This window comes from Epinephelus lanceolatus, chromosome 24 (assembly GCF_041903045.1).
Source record: "Epinephelus lanceolatus isolate andai-2023 chromosome 24, ASM4190304v1, whole genome shotgun sequence".
Classification (NCBI taxonomy): Eukaryota; Metazoa; Chordata; class Actinopteri; order Perciformes; family Serranidae; genus Epinephelus; species Epinephelus lanceolatus.
The window spans coordinates 16673844-16690683 of NC_135757.1; the positions used below are offsets into that span (position 1 = coordinate 16673844).

At 40.3% G+C, this 16840-nt stretch overlaps 2 protein-coding genes, 1 long non-coding RNA gene and 1 pseudogene across 3 annotated transcripts in view; 1 reads left to right on the forward strand and 3 right to left on the reverse strand.

Annotated features, from left to right (window-relative positions):
* Positions 1-1398: 1398 nt before the first annotated feature.
* LOC117254695 (stomatin-like protein 2, mitochondrial) lies at positions 1399-8815 on the reverse strand. The gene is made up of 10 exons (XM_033623081.2): positions 8631-8815; positions 7566-7709; positions 7366-7465; positions 6416-6474; positions 6155-6256; positions 5920-6054; positions 3502-3646; positions 3098-3177; positions 2849-2977; positions 1399-2002 (listed from the first exon to the last, which is right to left on the reverse strand). The coding sequence occupies exons 1-10, from the start codon at positions 8670-8672 to the stop codon at positions 1889-1891; spliced, it is 1050 nt and encodes a 349-aa protein (XP_033478972.1). The 5' UTR covers positions 8673-8815; the 3' UTR covers positions 1399-1888.
* LOC117254697 (uncharacterized) overlaps positions 8308-16840 on the forward strand; it is a 29688-nt gene continuing 21155 nt past the window's right edge. The window contains exons 1-2 of the long non-coding RNA XR_004501498.2: positions 8308-8437; positions 10695-10767. This is a non-coding gene — a long non-coding RNA (uncharacterized LOC117254697). The remainder of the gene's footprint in view (positions 8438-10694; positions 10768-16840) is intronic.
* Positions 10659-11995, reverse strand: LOC117254696 (trace amine-associated receptor 13c-like). The gene has a single exon (XM_033623083.2). The coding sequence runs from the start codon at positions 11858-11860 to the stop codon at positions 10874-10876; it is 987 nt and encodes a 328-aa protein (XP_033478974.2). The 5' UTR covers positions 11861-11995; the 3' UTR covers positions 10659-10873.
* On the reverse strand, positions 12554-13597 carry LOC144461953 (uncharacterized; annotated as a pseudogene).

The window sequence follows — 16840 nt, forward strand, 5'->3', positions numbered from 1 at the left end:
ATACACACACACACACACACACACACACACACACGGTGGCAAGTGTCTGCTTGCAGTACGCTTTATGTGTTGAAATCCGTGCAACCGTATTCCACATTCCAGTCATTGCTTTCTCCATTTCATCATGTGAGCTCAGAGCGTAGCATTACAGATGATAGAGAGGGAAGCTTATCAGATGGTAATGCCAGGATTGATCCTGTTCTATGGATGTTTAAGGAAACCAAGAAGCTCTCTGATATTTTTGACATTTCATTTTCATGTTTAAGAAGAGAAAATAAATCACCTGCCGCTTGAAAATGAACTCTGAGTATATATGAGAAGGCATTTGTCTAAGAGGAAAGGATTAACTGTTTCCTTAGGGGGTAAAGGGGAGAATTTAAAGAGACAGTTCATCCCCAAAATCAAAAGCACATATTTCTCCTCTTACCTGTAGTGCTGTTTGTCAGTCGAGATATTTTTAGTGTGAGTTGCAGAGTGTTGGAGATATCAGCCGTAGAGGTGTCTGCCTTCTCTTGAACAGATGGCACTCGGCTTGTGTGCTCAAAGTGCCAAAAAAATACATTTGAAAAACTCAACAGCAATGTCCCTTTGCAGAAATCATGACCTGGTTACTCAAGATAATCCACAGACCTTGTTGTGAGCAGTTTCATGTAGGAACTATTTTCTTTCTACCGAACTACATCCACCACCCATATCATTGTGCAGAAGGAAGAGTGCATCTACTGCTAGCTCACCTCGCACCACTGAGCTAGCTAACATTACAGCTCAACCAAGAAGGAAGCCATTAATGTTTACAACTCATGCTGTCACAAGCACGAGCCTCTTGTCTATGAGTAGATTGACACTTCCTTTTTCACAGTGATACAAAGTTTGTGTTAAATCATTAGACTTAAGAACGGGAAATTATACATTTGCGCTCGTCATAAGGTTAGTAGTGCATTTTGACAACGAGAAACTTGTGAACTGTCCCTGAGTAGCAACACCAAATCATCTTATACCCTAACATCTCACCTGGAAAGTGAGAACTGCTCTGAGCTCCAGGGTGCCATGTAGATCTGAGATGTACAAATCAAGCTTAAAGTTAACTAAAACGAAACTAAAATGTAATGTTTTTTAAATACCTGTTTTTAACTTCTTAAATCTTTCCCATAAGAAATACCCCTAAAATTATAATTGAAAAACTAAAACCAATACTGAAACTAATAAAAACTAAACAAAAATTTTAACAATTTTAATCAATAAAAACTAAACTGAAACAAGCAAACAAACTCTGGAAACTAACTGAAACTCAATTGAAATCTAAAAAAAAAAATGAAATAAAAAATTTGCAAAATACAAAATTATATGGGAAACCATACTGTTGTAATATTAATAACACAATTTGTCATTGCTCTCTGAAACAGTTTTATTTTTTTATTTTTATTTTTTCATTTCCTTTTCCAGTCATTAGCCCAACACCAACACCCAAATAAATTATCTTTAATAAATTATTATCTTCCTAAAACTAGAGGCTTTTAAAGTGCTTTGAGGTTTTGAACCACATCAACAATCATTACTGTATTTCTAATGGGTTGGCTTTAATGTCAAAAATTTAAAAAAAAACATAAAAATATATAAAATTATATTTAAGCTGAACAGACTGGGTGACAAATGGCCTGAAATGTTACATCTACATCTGTGGCTCAGTTTCTCTCTTCCCCCTGCCGTCCTTGCTCGCCTTCGTCTGTTTATCCAGCGCCGTTCCTCTGTCACGACATCCTGTGCCCTGCAGTAGATAGAGTGCCCTTTGCACCAGACACTGAGGGAGTCCACACAGCAGCGCCATTGTGCTCCATAATTGTGGAAAACCTCTTCCTCTTTTTTTCAGCAGTAATGGCATCCTCTGCTGCTACTGAGCTGATGCTGACTGAACCGGAGGCTCTTCACTGGGTTCGTCTGTGCTGGTCTTCGTGCTCTCAACTTTTAGCCCTGGTTTCACCAGCGTGCTGTAAATAGTCATGGCCTGAGGGCAGGAGAGCAGGATGTTAAGTGTTATCGCCATACAGCAATAGTTAAATGGATAGTTCGGATTTTTAAAGTGGAGTTGTATGATGTACCTATCCATACTCAGTGCATTATATACAGTAGATGGCGGTTAACGGACCCTGAGTTTGGAGAAGCAGGCAGGAGTACTGACACAGAAGCGAAGCAATGCACTGCTGCGGACAGCCATTTTCAATGCAGAACACAGGAGCTGCTGGTCTACAGCTGCCTCGATCAGTTACACCCTTTCTCCATCCAAATTAGTGCATGTACGCAGGTTTTTTCAACATCGGAGCAACTGTTAAAAATAGGTAACAGACTGCTTCCCATTTCCAATCCATCCGGTCCAGAGCCATGTACGGCTTCAGTGTTACTTATTCAGTCTCTCTTTCAAACTCGGTACTGACTAAATTTTGGGTGTTGTCGGACGGAGACGGATGGTATTTAGTGGCGGTGTGATATTGCATTGTGCCAGGAAAGGAGCTAAAATTAGAGCGTCCACCTGGGTGTCATATTTCCATCACTAAAGATGAGGGGTTAGGTGACTAAAATACATTTTGCTGCTGCCCCCATCCACATCAGTACATTGCCTAGCTTCTGTGGTGGTACTCCAGCCTGCTTCTCCAAACTGAGGGCACACCGACCACCACCACCTACTGTAGGTAACACACACCCCACACTTCAATAAATCCGTTCAAATAAGTAATATTTAATGACGAAATCATACCAAACAATGACCCTAATCCAAGATTTATAATATATTTTGAGGACAAATTCATTTTCAGAGTAAATTCCAAAGCTTATTAGTGGGCAGAAACCAGTATACCTGTGTGACCATTCCACTAACATCCCCAGTGTTGGAGGGCAGCAGCACAGTGTTGGACTCTTTGGCGAGTTTGGAGAAAGCGGAGACGTACTGTTCAGCAAGACTAAGTGAGGCTGCAGCATTTCCGTTCTGTCAGGAGTGAAACCAAAATGACGGTTACTGAAAGATGCTGGGAATAACGTCTCCAAATAACTCTGGATCATTTCTAATCCTTTAATAACAAATGAATCTGTCGAATGTACTTCATACCTGTTCAGCCAGAGCCGCTGACAGCAGACGAATCGCCTTGGATTTAGCTTCTGCTCTGGCTAACACAGCCTGGGCCTCACCTGGAGACACACAGTATGTTTTGGATTTACAGAATATTGTTGGCTTTAACTCTCCTTTTTTAACATTCCATTAGATTCTCTTGTGCTCCAACCTGTTTGCATGTTTGACTGGTTTAAAGTCTGAGTCCTTGTGTTGTGTTGTAACGCAGTCTGCAGGCACGTAATTAAATGCTTTGTGGATTTAGTGTAATGACGGCCTAAGTCCTACGTTAACAAGACCTTCAATTACATACGTGATCACATGGTTCATGCATGTCAGTGAGTCAATGGAAAATCCCAGTTAAACAGTTGCTTTTCTTTAAATCAAAAGTAAAATGCACAAACCGGCTGCTCTGTTTATCTGCTCAGTCTTCTCTCCCTCTGAGGCCAGGATGAGGGCTTGCTTGCGACCCTCTGCGATGTTGATGCCTGCTTCCCGCGTCCCCTCAGACTCCAGCACTGTGGCTCTCTTCCTGCGCTCAGCCTCCACCTACACAGGAAACAATGTGCAAAGAAGGATGTCAAATATTTCTCCTCCAGGGAAACAAAATAATCCGAAAATCACCCAGTGTGGGTGAAACAATTTTCATAGCTCTGATGTGTAGTCACAGTCTCTGATTGTCTCACTGTTTATATTCATACATACTAGGCATGGGACCATATGGAAATTTCATGTCACAATTTTCCTAGCCAAAATAATTATGATTCATGATATTATCCCTAAAATCATCAAAATATGATTAAAACTCTTGAATGTACAATATGAAATTTTCTGCTGTAAGGATTGTCTCAATCAGAACAATAAAAAAACAGAGCAATGCTATCGTTGCAGTCAGTTTCTCCCAGTGTTCATCAATTAGGAGGTTTTTACCAGGAGCCGAATTAACTGCAGAAGTCTCTTCCTCTCCAAAACCAGCAGATCAGGTGATTTAAAACGGTAAAAACACTGAATACAGTGGTTTCATGTTAAAAATAAGTGTTTCTCCAATGCTGTTCGGCAAGGCAGGGTCTGGAGCTGAGCTGCCTCTAACGTTCGCTCAACTTGTTTCTCTGTTCAATGACTTAAATCTGTCCTCCGGTTAACATAGTTAAGGACAACCAAGATCTAAAAAGTGTATTATAAAAACGTGGCTTAAAACAGAATGATAAGTCAATTTACGACAGCTTCTGGCAGACAACCACTGACGGGCGACGGCGACGAAACATCACGGATTGTGTCGTTGATTAAAGTTACAGATTTTTGGGGGGTTTGTTAGAAACGTTAAGGGTAATGTAAGTGGTCTAACTGTTTGAAGACATTTTAATGCAGAAAAGTTTTGTATTATATATTTAAAATGGCACTAAAACATACTGGAATCACTTAACCTTCCATTTTGTGAAGAAACAAACATTTTTCTGGCATCACAGATAGAACACACATCTTTTTTTTGGTAAAAAACCACAAAAAAAAATCTTACAAAGCCAGGCTTTTCAACAATTTAAAATGACATCATATCTTTTAAACACAATAATGGATCAGGAACAGTTTATTGTGAGTGTTTTTCATCACGATCAGCGATAAAACCACAGATGTTTACAATACTACAACCCTGATTCCAAAGAAGTTGGGACACCGTGTAAAACATAAATAAAAATGATTTGCAAATCCTTCTTGAAACATATTCAGTTGAATACAGTATAAAGACTAACTTAAAGACATTTAATGTTCAAACTGATAAACTTTGTTTTTTGTACATATATACACTCATTCTGAATTTGATGCCTGCAGCACCTTCCAAAAAAGTCATAACAGGGGCATGTTTCCCTCTGTGTTACATCCAGTTTCATTGAAAACACTCAGTAAGTGTTTGGGAACTGAGGACAATGATTGCTGAAGTTTTGAATGTGAAATTTCTTCCTGAAGATTCACAAGCAGGCCCCCCCAAACTCTTCAAGATTTAAAGACTGTCTGTGGGGAGGAGTGGGCCAAAATCCCACAAGCTGCATTGCAAACAAAAGCTTCTCCAGGTATTAGATAAACTTCAGTTGGCGTGTTCGATACTTTTTTCCCTGTCATTCCACTTCACTGCACATCATTTTTATGGACTGATTTATTTATTATTGTAGTTTTATTTTTTATTTTAATATCAATGTCTGGTCTAAACCTCTGTGAAGCCATCCATCCATTTTCAACCATTTATCCGAAGTTGGGTTGTGAGGGCTGCAGGCCGAGTAAAGCATTCCAGACGTCCCTCTCCCCCTGAGGCATTCTCAGGCCAGCGTGTTCTGGGTCTGCACCGGGGCCTCCTACCATTGGGACATGCCCAGAACACCCCTAACAGCAGGCACCCAGGAGGCATCCTGATCAGATGCCCAAACTACCTCCACTGACCCTTTTGACACGAAGGAGCAGTGGTTCTGATCAGAGCTCCCTGAGCTTACCCTATCTCTAAGACTGAGCCTGATCACCCTTCTGAGAAAACTCATTTTGGCTGCTTGTATCCTCGATCTTATTCTTTCGGTCACTACCCAGAGCTCATGACCATAGGTGAGGGTTGGGACATAGATGGACCGGTAAATCGAAAGACTGATGTCTTGAATACGTATTACCCCCACTTTATGATTTGCAAATCATTGCATTCTGCTTTTATGTGTATTTTAAAGAGCATCCCAATGTTTTTGGAATCAGGGTTGTACTATGGTTACCTGAGAACAAGATAGTACTGTAAAGAATATTACAAAATGCAGCATAAAACAGAAAGTTGGCCGTTATGTGTGTCTGACCTGCATCTGCATTGACTCTTTAACACGAGGTGGAACTTGTATGTCTTTGATTTCGTATCGCAGGCAGCGGATCCCCCACTCGTCTGACGCCTGGTTGATGGAGTGGACGATGTTGGAATTGAGAGACTCCCTTTCCTTTAAAAAACAGAGAGACAACAGCAGGTTTAAGGTACATGCCTTCATCATCATTTTGTTGCAGTGTAACACACACCAAAGCAGTGCAGCTGTTTCTTACCCTGAATACTTTATCCAGGGTGAGTTTGCCCAGTTCTGAACGCATTGTGGTTTGTGCGAGCTGAGTCACAGCATATTCTGGATCCTCTACACCATAACTAGCCTGGAGAGACACACAACTCGTCAGTCTCTGTGTGGATCAGTTAATGGATAAGCCAACTAAGTGGCGCCACCTGCTGGCAAAACATAGAACTCATTCAATGCCACAAACCAGTGTTCCTATGTCAGAGTACTTTTGGGTGCCTTCTTCTTACCAGCATACCTTATATGGATCTAAGATTTTCAAATAGAGGACTCCATCAATTTGCAGAGTCACGTTATCTGTGTAAAGACAGAGAACACATCAGTTCATTCGGCAGTGAAGATGGTTAATTAAACCGATAAGCACGACTGTCAGGTTCCTATGCAGTATGGTAAAATATGGAATTTAATCGGAGTAATTTTTAGGTCTTGATAAAAATGGTAAAATAAAAGAGTATGGAAAAGTATTTATGTTTCCAGACTACTGCCCCTTTTGTTTTCTAAAAATCAGAATTTCTAAAAATAAATTGATCTTACAAGCAGAGTCTGTTTCATGGTGTTTGGAGCAGGCAGCTTGCACAGCCAAGATTTTTACCACTGTGTGAGAGTGCAGGCCAGAGCCAGCTTGATGACGTATAGCATGCATCTAAACGCACACTTAAATGCAGAGCTTCCTCTACCTCTTTACGTCACAGCGTTAACTGTACCAAAGAAGACCACCTATGACCACATTAGTTGCAGCAATCTCTTTGAATTGCATATATACATAGCATCACAAATAACCAAATATTGAGCTTGTATGAACATTTGTGAGTTATGAAGTGATGTAGTCATCAGAAAAGACTTTTTTTTCTGTGAAAGGAAACCTTAATAGCTGCGTTCACTGTCGTTTCCATGCACACAGTGACAAAACAAGGCTCCACAGACACTGTGAAAAATAAATTATTTAACTTTTTCCACATATTTTTGGTTCTTATTGATAAAGAGACGTGGAATGTCGTCCGACTTTCGGCCCAGGACTGAAATGCCACAGTGGGTGAATGCAAATGTGCGTGGACTGGTTTTTATCATCAGATGTCAAAAATGGTCTGGAAATTGCAGTCTGGATTTGGAATTATGAAATTCTGGAGTGGAAAACTTTGTAGGAATCCTGTATTGTTTACGGAATTTGTGCAATGGAAAAGAACATACCTAGGGTCACAGCTGACTGTTCAGGGATGTCAATAACAATCTCCTTAAGGCTTTGCACATAACGAATTTGATCAAGTATGGGGATGAGGAAGTTCAGTCCCTATAAGACAGGACAAAAAAAGTGCTAAGTGTTCATTAATATACACCTAGATGATTTGTGGTCACAAAGAGATAGATATTATTGAAGCTAAAATAAGTACCGGCTCTAACATGCGGTGAAAGCGACCCATCCTCTCGACCACCCAGGCCTCCTGCTGCGGCACAAACAGGACCACAGTGTTCATGGGTAAGCGAGAGGCCCATCGTTGCTGGGTAAGCGTCATGCACAGTCTGGGGACAGCATGCTGGGAGATTGAGAGACACAAATCAGTTAATCTGTTGCAGTGGCACAGCAGCCCTTCTTCCCTGGCGTGCTGAGGAGGTTCAACATGGACTCCAGGATACTCTGCAACTTCTACAGGTGCACCATCGAGACTATCCTGAATGCCTGCATCACTGCCTGGTATGGCATTTGCACTACCCTCAGCTGTAAGGCTCTACAGAGGACTTCTACACCCAGCAGTGCAGAAACAAGCCATAAGGATGACCAGAGACCCAGATCAAGCCAGCCACAAACTGTCCAGCTTGCTGTCATCTGACAGATGGTCCCACACCACCAGGCTCTGGGACAGCTTCATCCCTTAGGCTGTAAGACTGACTTAATTTTAGTTTTAGCCTTTTTATCTTTTACTTTGGTGACTTCATGACATGTTTGTTTCATTCTCCTCGTGTTTTAAATGTGTTTATCTTTATTGTCCAGCACTTTGTAACTGTGTTTTGAAAGATGATATATAGATGAAGTTAAGCAGTGGAAGTGCAGTGCAAAAATAAAACAAGGTTTAGATACATTATTTATCCGTAGGATATGTGCGTATTATAACAGACCAATTAAATAACACCTGTAATCACTGTCACACCTGTTCACATCTGCTGATTACGGGGTCACCTGTGGACTAACAGTATGCTGCATTACAACCAGGGAGGAATGGCCACCTTAGCAACAGCTACTGCTAGCTAGCTTCTGTTCCCACAGGTAACATTGTCTGTTTATGTCATGGAGACACCGCTGTGCTTATTAATATAAATGTACATAAGCTTAAACATCAGATGCTTCCAGCTGAATGACCTGGCTAATAATTAGTAACTGCCGGGCTAAAGTTAGCAAGAAGCTAGTTAGCCAACCTATCACAGACAGGCTGTTAGCGCCTGATAAACAGTGTCTTTACCTTAAAAACGGCCCCACCGCCTCGACACAATGTCCGCAACATGTTTATATAAACGTAGCTAAATGTTATATAAAGTTATACAGACATTTGAAGGTTAAAAGTCACGTCATTTGATAGAGATGCTGTCCTCATTGCTTTAGATAGCATTAGCCATTAATGTTATGGTGCAACACCGCCCCCTGCTGCTCCGGATGGCGGCACTGCAGCTCAGTGTGCTTTGACTGAAACTGAGATTTATGCTAGTGACACAACAGTGACTGAACAGGGAAACTTTGACTCCTAATGGTATCATGGCAGGCTTTACGATTATTTTTCATTATTATAATATGCTCATAGTAATAATCTAGTATATGTTTTAAGGGACTTATTAGGGCTGTATGATATGCAAATAAAAATCATTGACTGGAATCATATTTTCACTGGAAAAAAATATAAAAGTTCTAATTATGGATTTTTTTCTGGGGCCTGTATCAAGCAAGCATAATTATTACCTTATGTCGGGAATATTATTTTCATGCCAGGGTGTCTCTGTAGCACCACAGTGCCTCATTCATAATGCTCTGTTGAGACCAATTTTACCTTTCAGAATAAAAATGAAACAGAAATGAAAATGTGTAATACACACATTAGATTTAAAACAATATTTAAACTCAATATGATTAACAAATATCAAGGATGAACCCCAAAGTGTACATGAAATGTGTTCGGGGTATTTGGGCAGACAGTAGGCCTATATAATGTAGCTACATATACTTTAGTTATGTCAGTTTCTTATTCTTCTGTATAGTTTAAAGGGAGCTCAGAAAAACAACGAATGTTAAAATAGTAGGTATAATAAGTTAAGGCTTCAGCCGACACCTTTTTGGTCCTGTTTTGTTACTATAATGCCAAAAAATGCATTAACTTAATGTTTGTGTCTATCAGCCAGGATATTTGTGTTTTATAAGTTGGAAAATGACTGAAAAAAATGCAGCTTGATATTGCACTTGGCCATAATGTGATTTTGTTAATATTTCTATTAATTGTGCAGCTCCAGACTGCACCAAATAAACCTGGCACTAAAATAAACCTCAGAAAAAAATTCAAAAGCCCTGCTTTCTTAATAAACTTGCGGGTACTTATATTTTTCCATTGCAAATACAATTTAATAAGCATTTATCTCATTCATTGTGATTTACAACACCTGAGGAACCCAGCTTTACAGGTAAGCCTATGGATTACTAATAATGTTGTTACTGGAGTGCCAGTTTTTGCATGGGAGTAATTTAAATGGCAAACAGAATCAGAGCATGACAGAGTGAAAATTGCAGGCTTTTATTTTCACTTTTTTATTTGACAGCATTTTTAATGCAACAAGAATTAAATCATGCCAGAATTAATAAGGCACACTGATGTTTAGCTTCAAAGAAAAACAGGCCATTAAATATTTGATAGAAAATAGAAAATAATAATAGACATCATTTATACAGTGCTTAAGTTACAAAGTGCTTTTAAACACTTAAAAAGTTGTGCAGCTTTGGTGAAAATGGAACTACACATGAGAGAGTAACATAGGAAAAAAGAAAATAGTGATAGGTTTTTTTTTAATAAACAATAAATCATACAGACTGTAAATCCTCTAGAAGACATGATGCTGGATGTAAACCCAACTAAGGTCATGAGGAAGTTCAGAAAGTCATTCTGCTTAATGGCATTGTATACACTTATCACATACTGTATCACAATTAGCATTATTTGTGAAGCTCTGATAATATATTCATGTGGTTTTCTTTGTGCATCTTGTCATTGGGCAGTAAACCTATACAGTATTACCACTGTGCAACATCCAGTGAGTAATTGTGCATTTCCACGTGCATAAGTGAGTCACATATAAACAGTATTAAAGCTTCATCATACATACATTATGTATTCATGGTTTGTGACTGTCAGGCAGCATATTTTTACACTGCCAATTACAGAGATGATAAACTAAGATCTTGCCAAAGTTCCTATATGATGAAAATATGCTTTGTATTATTGACCATTATTTTATGTTTCAATATTTTTCATTCATTTTATGTGCAGAAATGTTTTTCTGCAGTATGTGTGATGAAACGAGAAACTCTGCAGCTGAGGCCACTGGTATACTGAATACACGGTGAGTCTGGCCAGACAGCACACACTCACACACTCACATATACACAGGTGTTACAGACAGCATGTTTCATTTGTACTGAAAAGGGACCAAGCACTGCTGATTTAATCTACAGGATCTTGAACTCCTGGGAGTGAGGCTGCAGTATCCTGAGGGTGAAGATGAGTTTGATAGCTTTTCTAAACCAGGGGTAGAACAGAGCATAAATCAGAGGGTTTGCACAGGAGTTCAACAACATGATCCAAGACAACACTGCAAAGTATGACAAGCTCGTGGAGGTGTCTTCACCTGCTAGAGCGGGATAGTAGTACGGGCAGAAGCACAATAGAAACACAGCTATCACAATGCCAAGAGTCCTGGCTGCCTTCCTCTCTGATTTTTTAGCGGTTGGAGCTGCAGTGCCAGCGGTAGCAGCAGTCTGCAGCCGAATGACACGCATCTGAGAGATGGCAACCACAAACACCCTCATATAGAGAACAACCATGACAGTACAGGGGGCGACAAATGTAAAAAAGAGATCAACAGTTCCTGAGGTGTGGCTGATGACCACCACACACTCCCCGTGGCAGGAGCTGAACCTGGTTGGCTGCCCTAAGTGTCCTATTAGGATACACCCGTTGTAGAGAAGAGAGCAGGCCCAGCATAAACAGATTGATATTTGAACTCTGTGCAGGGTGATCTTAGAGGAATAGAGCAGTGGGTCACAGATAGCCAGATAACGGTCTATGGATATGAGCACCATGTTGCCCACAGAGGCAGAGAGCATGCAGTAAGAAACATAAGGAGTAAGAGCACACAGCAGCCTCCCCAGCAGCCAGCACGTCTCCATGTAGCGCAGGCCCTCAATTGGCATCCCTAGCAGCCCCACCACCAGGTCGGACACAGCCAGAGACAGGAGCAGGTTGTTGGTGGGGGTGTGGAGCTGCCGGAAGTGGGAGATGGAGATGATGACGAGCAGGTTGAGAGTCACAGTGAGCAGAGAGACGAAGGCCAGCAGGGTGTAGAGCAGAGCAGTGTCAGAGCGAGGGCGCAGCAGACGTCTGCAGGAGGAGTTGAGGTTGGGGAAGCAGAGCGGAGGGCCCTCTGTGCTGTCCATCAGGGGGGAGGGAACAGATTGAACTCCCCATCAGACAGTTGTTTTATCCTTCTCAAACCAGCCCTCCCAGCTGTTCCGAACACCTGATGAATGATGCAACCTCTTGCCCTCTTCACTGTCATCACTTCTCCCCCTTCCCCCTGCAATTTGTTCTTTATTCATCATTTACTTTTGATATTTTAGATTTGATTTATTTATTTGCACAATTAAACAATGCAGCAGAAATACAACAAAAGACGACGTGAGTTTTGCAGCTGTGATTTAAGAAAAGTCATCTCACCTCAATAAGCATTATAAGCAGATATAAAAGTCACATCATCAAAATGAACAAAGTAAACAAACATAGATACAGTAAGATTTATTCAGCTCAAATAGTGTGGTTCATCAGACAGCACTTAAAGCTATACTTCAAATTCCTGAGTGTGGTACAGTAGACTGTAATTTGAATATAGCTGCTCCATAGCTGAACCTGTAGCAGCAAACAAGATACAGAAATATTTTAATTCTAACAACCACTTAATATTGAAATTTAAACACCACTGAATTCATAGCATTGAAATATTTTATTTTTGAAACCATGTATCTGAAACAATTTGTTCTAAATTCAGCTATCTGAAATTATAATTCGAAATTTCTTGATTTGCAATTTCAAAAGCTTAATTTAAAAACAAAAACAAAACATATATTATCACCCTATCGCCCTCTTAGGGTGGTGTCTGTGTCATCCTCAAGCTTGGGTCCTCTCTCAGAGGCCTGAGAGTTTGAGGGTTCTGCGCAGTATCTTAGCTGTTCCTAGGACTGCACACTTCTGTCCACACATCTTGGAATCTGCCGGAGCCACTCTCCCAGTTTGGGGGTCACTGCCCTGAGTGCTCCTACTGCCACGGGGACCACGTCAACTTTGACCTTCCACATCTGCTCCAGCTGTTCTTTCAACCCTTGATACTTCTCCACGTTTTCGTGTTCCTTCTATCCGATGTTGCCGTCGGCTGGTATCGCCACATCTACCACCACTGACCTCTTTCGGTGTTTGTCAACCACCATTATGCCAGCAGCTGTTTGTCAGTCTGGAAGCTGAAGTCCCACAGGATCTTAGCCCTGTTGTTCTCAACCACCGCTGGTGGTGTGTCCCATTGTGATTTGGGTACTTCGTGTCCATATTGGGTGCAGATGTTCCTGTACACTATTCAGCCACTTGGTTGTGCCTCTCCATGTACGCTGATCCTGCCTACATCTTACACCCCGCCACTATGTGCTGAACTGTCTCAGGGGCATCCTTGCACAGCCTGCACCTTGGGTCTGATCTGCTGTGGTAGACCCTGGCCTCTATGGCCCTTGTGCTTAGGGCCTGTTCTTGTGCTGCGATGATTAGTGTCTCTGTGCTGTCTGTCAGTCCAGCATTCTCCAGCCACTGGTAGGTCTTCTTGATATCAGCCACTTCCGCTATCTGACAGTGGTATGTCTATGTGGAGGCTTATTCCTCTATGTTGTTTGCTCCGCCACTACTTTGCTCTCATCAGGTTTCTGTTGTCTGAGGCATTCACTTAGCAGCTCATCCTTTTGGGCCATCTTCTTGATGTATTCCTGGATTTTGGATGTTTCATCCTGGATAGAGGCTCTGATACTCACTAGTCCATGGCCTCCCTCTTTCTGCTTAGTGTATAGCCTCAGGGTGCTGGACTTGGGGTGGAACCATCCATGCATGGTGAGGAGCTTTTTTGTCTTGATATCTGTGGCTTCCATCGCCTCCTTTGGCCAGCTTATGATCCCAGCTGGGTATCTGATGACTGGCATTGCGTACCTGCTGATGGCTTTGACCTTGTTCTGACCATTCAGCTGACTTCTCAGGACTCGCCTTACTCTCTGGAGGTATTTGATTGTGGTTGACTTCTTGTGGCCTCCTCAAGATTTCCATTAGCCTGCGGGATCCCAAGGTACTTGTGGCAGTCCTGGATATCTCTTATGTTGCCCTCTGGTAGGTCAACTCCTTCAATTCTGATCATCTTAGACACTTGTCCAATCCGAATGACATCCCTATGTCCTTGCTGTAGATCCTGTTGGTGTGGATCAGTGAGTTGATTTCTCGCTCATTCTTGGCGTACAGCTTGCTGACATCCATGTAGAGCAAGTGATTGATTGTTACTCCACTTTGTAATCGGTATCCATAGCCAGTCTTCTTGATGAATTGACTGAGGGGATTCAAGCCTATGCAGAACAGCAGTGGTGACAGTGCATCCCCTTGGTATATGCCGCATTTGATGTTGACTTGGTCAATCGGCTTTGAGTTGCCTTTTAAAAAAAACAACTAGATTGAGGCTAAAATTAAATAATCAAATTCAAATCTCAAAATTCTAATTAAAAAATATGTAAATAGAGCACTGGTCAAATTTCATAGGTCAAATTCAGATCCAAAAATTCAAGTCAAAGAATATTTTTTTTTTAATTCTAAAACATTAAGATAAGATAAGATACACCTTTATTGATCCCATAATTGAGAAATTCCAGAGGATTTTAAATTTGGGAATATTGAAATAAAATTCAGCTTTTGAAATCAGAAATCAAGAAATTCTTTCTAAATCAAAGTCAGCTTTGGCAGTAAGTACAGAGAAATTAGTATGTGAGAGAAATAAATTGGTATTATCGGCAGAAGTACTGGGAGGAGTGTCACCATGGAGGGTGACGCTACAGCTAGGTCCTTGATATAAATAAGGAATAGTTGAGGTCCTGTAATAGATCCCTGTGGGACTCCGCCTGTTGTTTTGGCCCCATCAGATGTCTATCCATTAATGTTAACAAACTGTTGTTGATTATGAGTGTAATTTAAAGACATATGTCCAATAAAGCAATAATATAACAATTACTGGAGTTAGATATCATGATTAAAAGTGTTGAAAGCTTTGGAAATGTCAAGAATTATTCCTAAAGCATATCTGTTGCCATTTAAAGGAGTGTGAATTTTGTCAACCAGTTAAAATAAAGCCATATCTGCAGAGTAGGTTTTCCTAAATCCATACTGCTGTCCATACAGGATGTTTTATAATTATATTGTAAACTAGTTTCACCAAAGTCTTTGAAAAACAAGCAAAGACAGAAACAGGACAGAAGTTGTTAAATGAAATTCCATCTCCGGATTTAAACACAGGTAGAATTTTAGCAATTTTAATCTCACTTGGTACTGTTCCAATTTCCAGAGATTAAGCAAGTACACAGGTCAATGGCCTGAGAATAAAGGGACTAATTTGATAATCAGACCAGATCTGACATCATCATGACCGCCTGCTAAATCTCTCATATTAGCAATAATGTCTGTGATTTCCCTCTCAATAGGACAAGCCTATATTTATTACTGCATTGACCTCATGTTCATTTGTGTTTAGCTTTAGGTGTGTATTGGGTTTGGGTTTGTATAGCATGTGTTAGCACCAAGAAGGCCTATGTTTTTCCATTGCAAAGGTATAAACAAAAAATGCTGATCAGATTTTATGCACTGTAGCCACTAATCAAAGCACCAAAAGGCTCAAACGGTTATTTAAAAGCAGCTAAAAGCATTGAATGGACAAATCTAAATGGAATACAACATCACAAAAGGCAGATAAATATCCAAAATTGTCAGTGTGCATTATTAGATTTTATATTTTGCTTTTACTCCACACTATGCAAACATGATCTTGAGTCAATAAAAAAGTCCACCAAGCTTACTGTAAAGAAAAAAAGATGCAATTTGTAATCAAATTACTTTGACAGAAGCATTTACCAAATAAAATTCAAAGGGATGTACTGTTAACGCCCCTCTAAAAGTGTGGAGTTATTGGCAACTTTTCTCAGCAGTGTTTGAGTAAAGAGAGGTGCATTGTTTTTATTATGTTAAACAGAGAGAAGTTTGAGCTCAGTTTTCTTGTTTTCAGTGTCACAGAAGACATTTGAGCTGACATGTCCGTAATATAGAAGTTTCCATTAATGCATAATTAGGTAGCATTTGATCAGAATTAATTGGTCATGTTTTGGTTTTGCTGAATAAAGAGGCATCGATCATCCTCTGGAGTCAACTGTAGTCTCAACTGTTAGGAGTGTGGCGACGCCTCCATGTTGCTACAGCCACAATGTGCATGCTGTGTGAGTGCGGGACAATGCAGCAGGTTTCCTGATATTTATTTATCAAGAAAGTGAATACTTGTTCATCAAATCCATTCCTGACAGTTTAATACTGTTACAGATTTATACCAAAAGAACGACCTCGTAAAAATCACATTGTTCCACCTCTCTTATGTATTGTTAGTTGGGCCTGTTGGAGAGGAGGGTGTGTGTTTTATTTTCTTATTATTCGGCTTTCTTCCATTTCAAATTAATGTTTTTTTATCAGGCTCAAACGTTTTGTAACCATTTCCTAATCACTGTAGCTGGCAAATCAGTAAGTCTTTTGACATTTATATCTAATGTGACTTTTAATTATTTTTTTGGCAGTTTGCTGCATGGTGGTGGCAGAAACAGACAGTGATTTCCAGCAAGGAAAGAACTGCATTTGAAACCAGTTAAATTAAATATGGCAGAGATAAAGCACATCGATCTGGTTCTTTTTAACAGCACAGCAGGCAAGACGAGTGCACAAAAGCTACATATAGTGATCACAAGAGACTAAACCACAAAGACTTAACAGGATCTGTGCAATACAAAGAAGCCTAATGACAGGTCTGTTAATTTTTGTGTACATTTATTATATTGTAACACCATCAAAGACTGTCCACACATCATGCATGTTGTTTGTGCTCATATTTACATTAACTTTTCATATGATTTGTTGGTGCTTGTGACATTCTGGAACGCAAGACAGAATATAGCTAATATGTCAAAATACAGTATTTCAGTCAAGGTCATTTGCTTCAAGAAGGCACATAATGCTCTTCACTCAGATATGAGGTGTGTGTTCATGTGTGTGTGATAAACTTAGGAACTTTGTGCTTGAGGCCACTGTAGAGTGTTTCT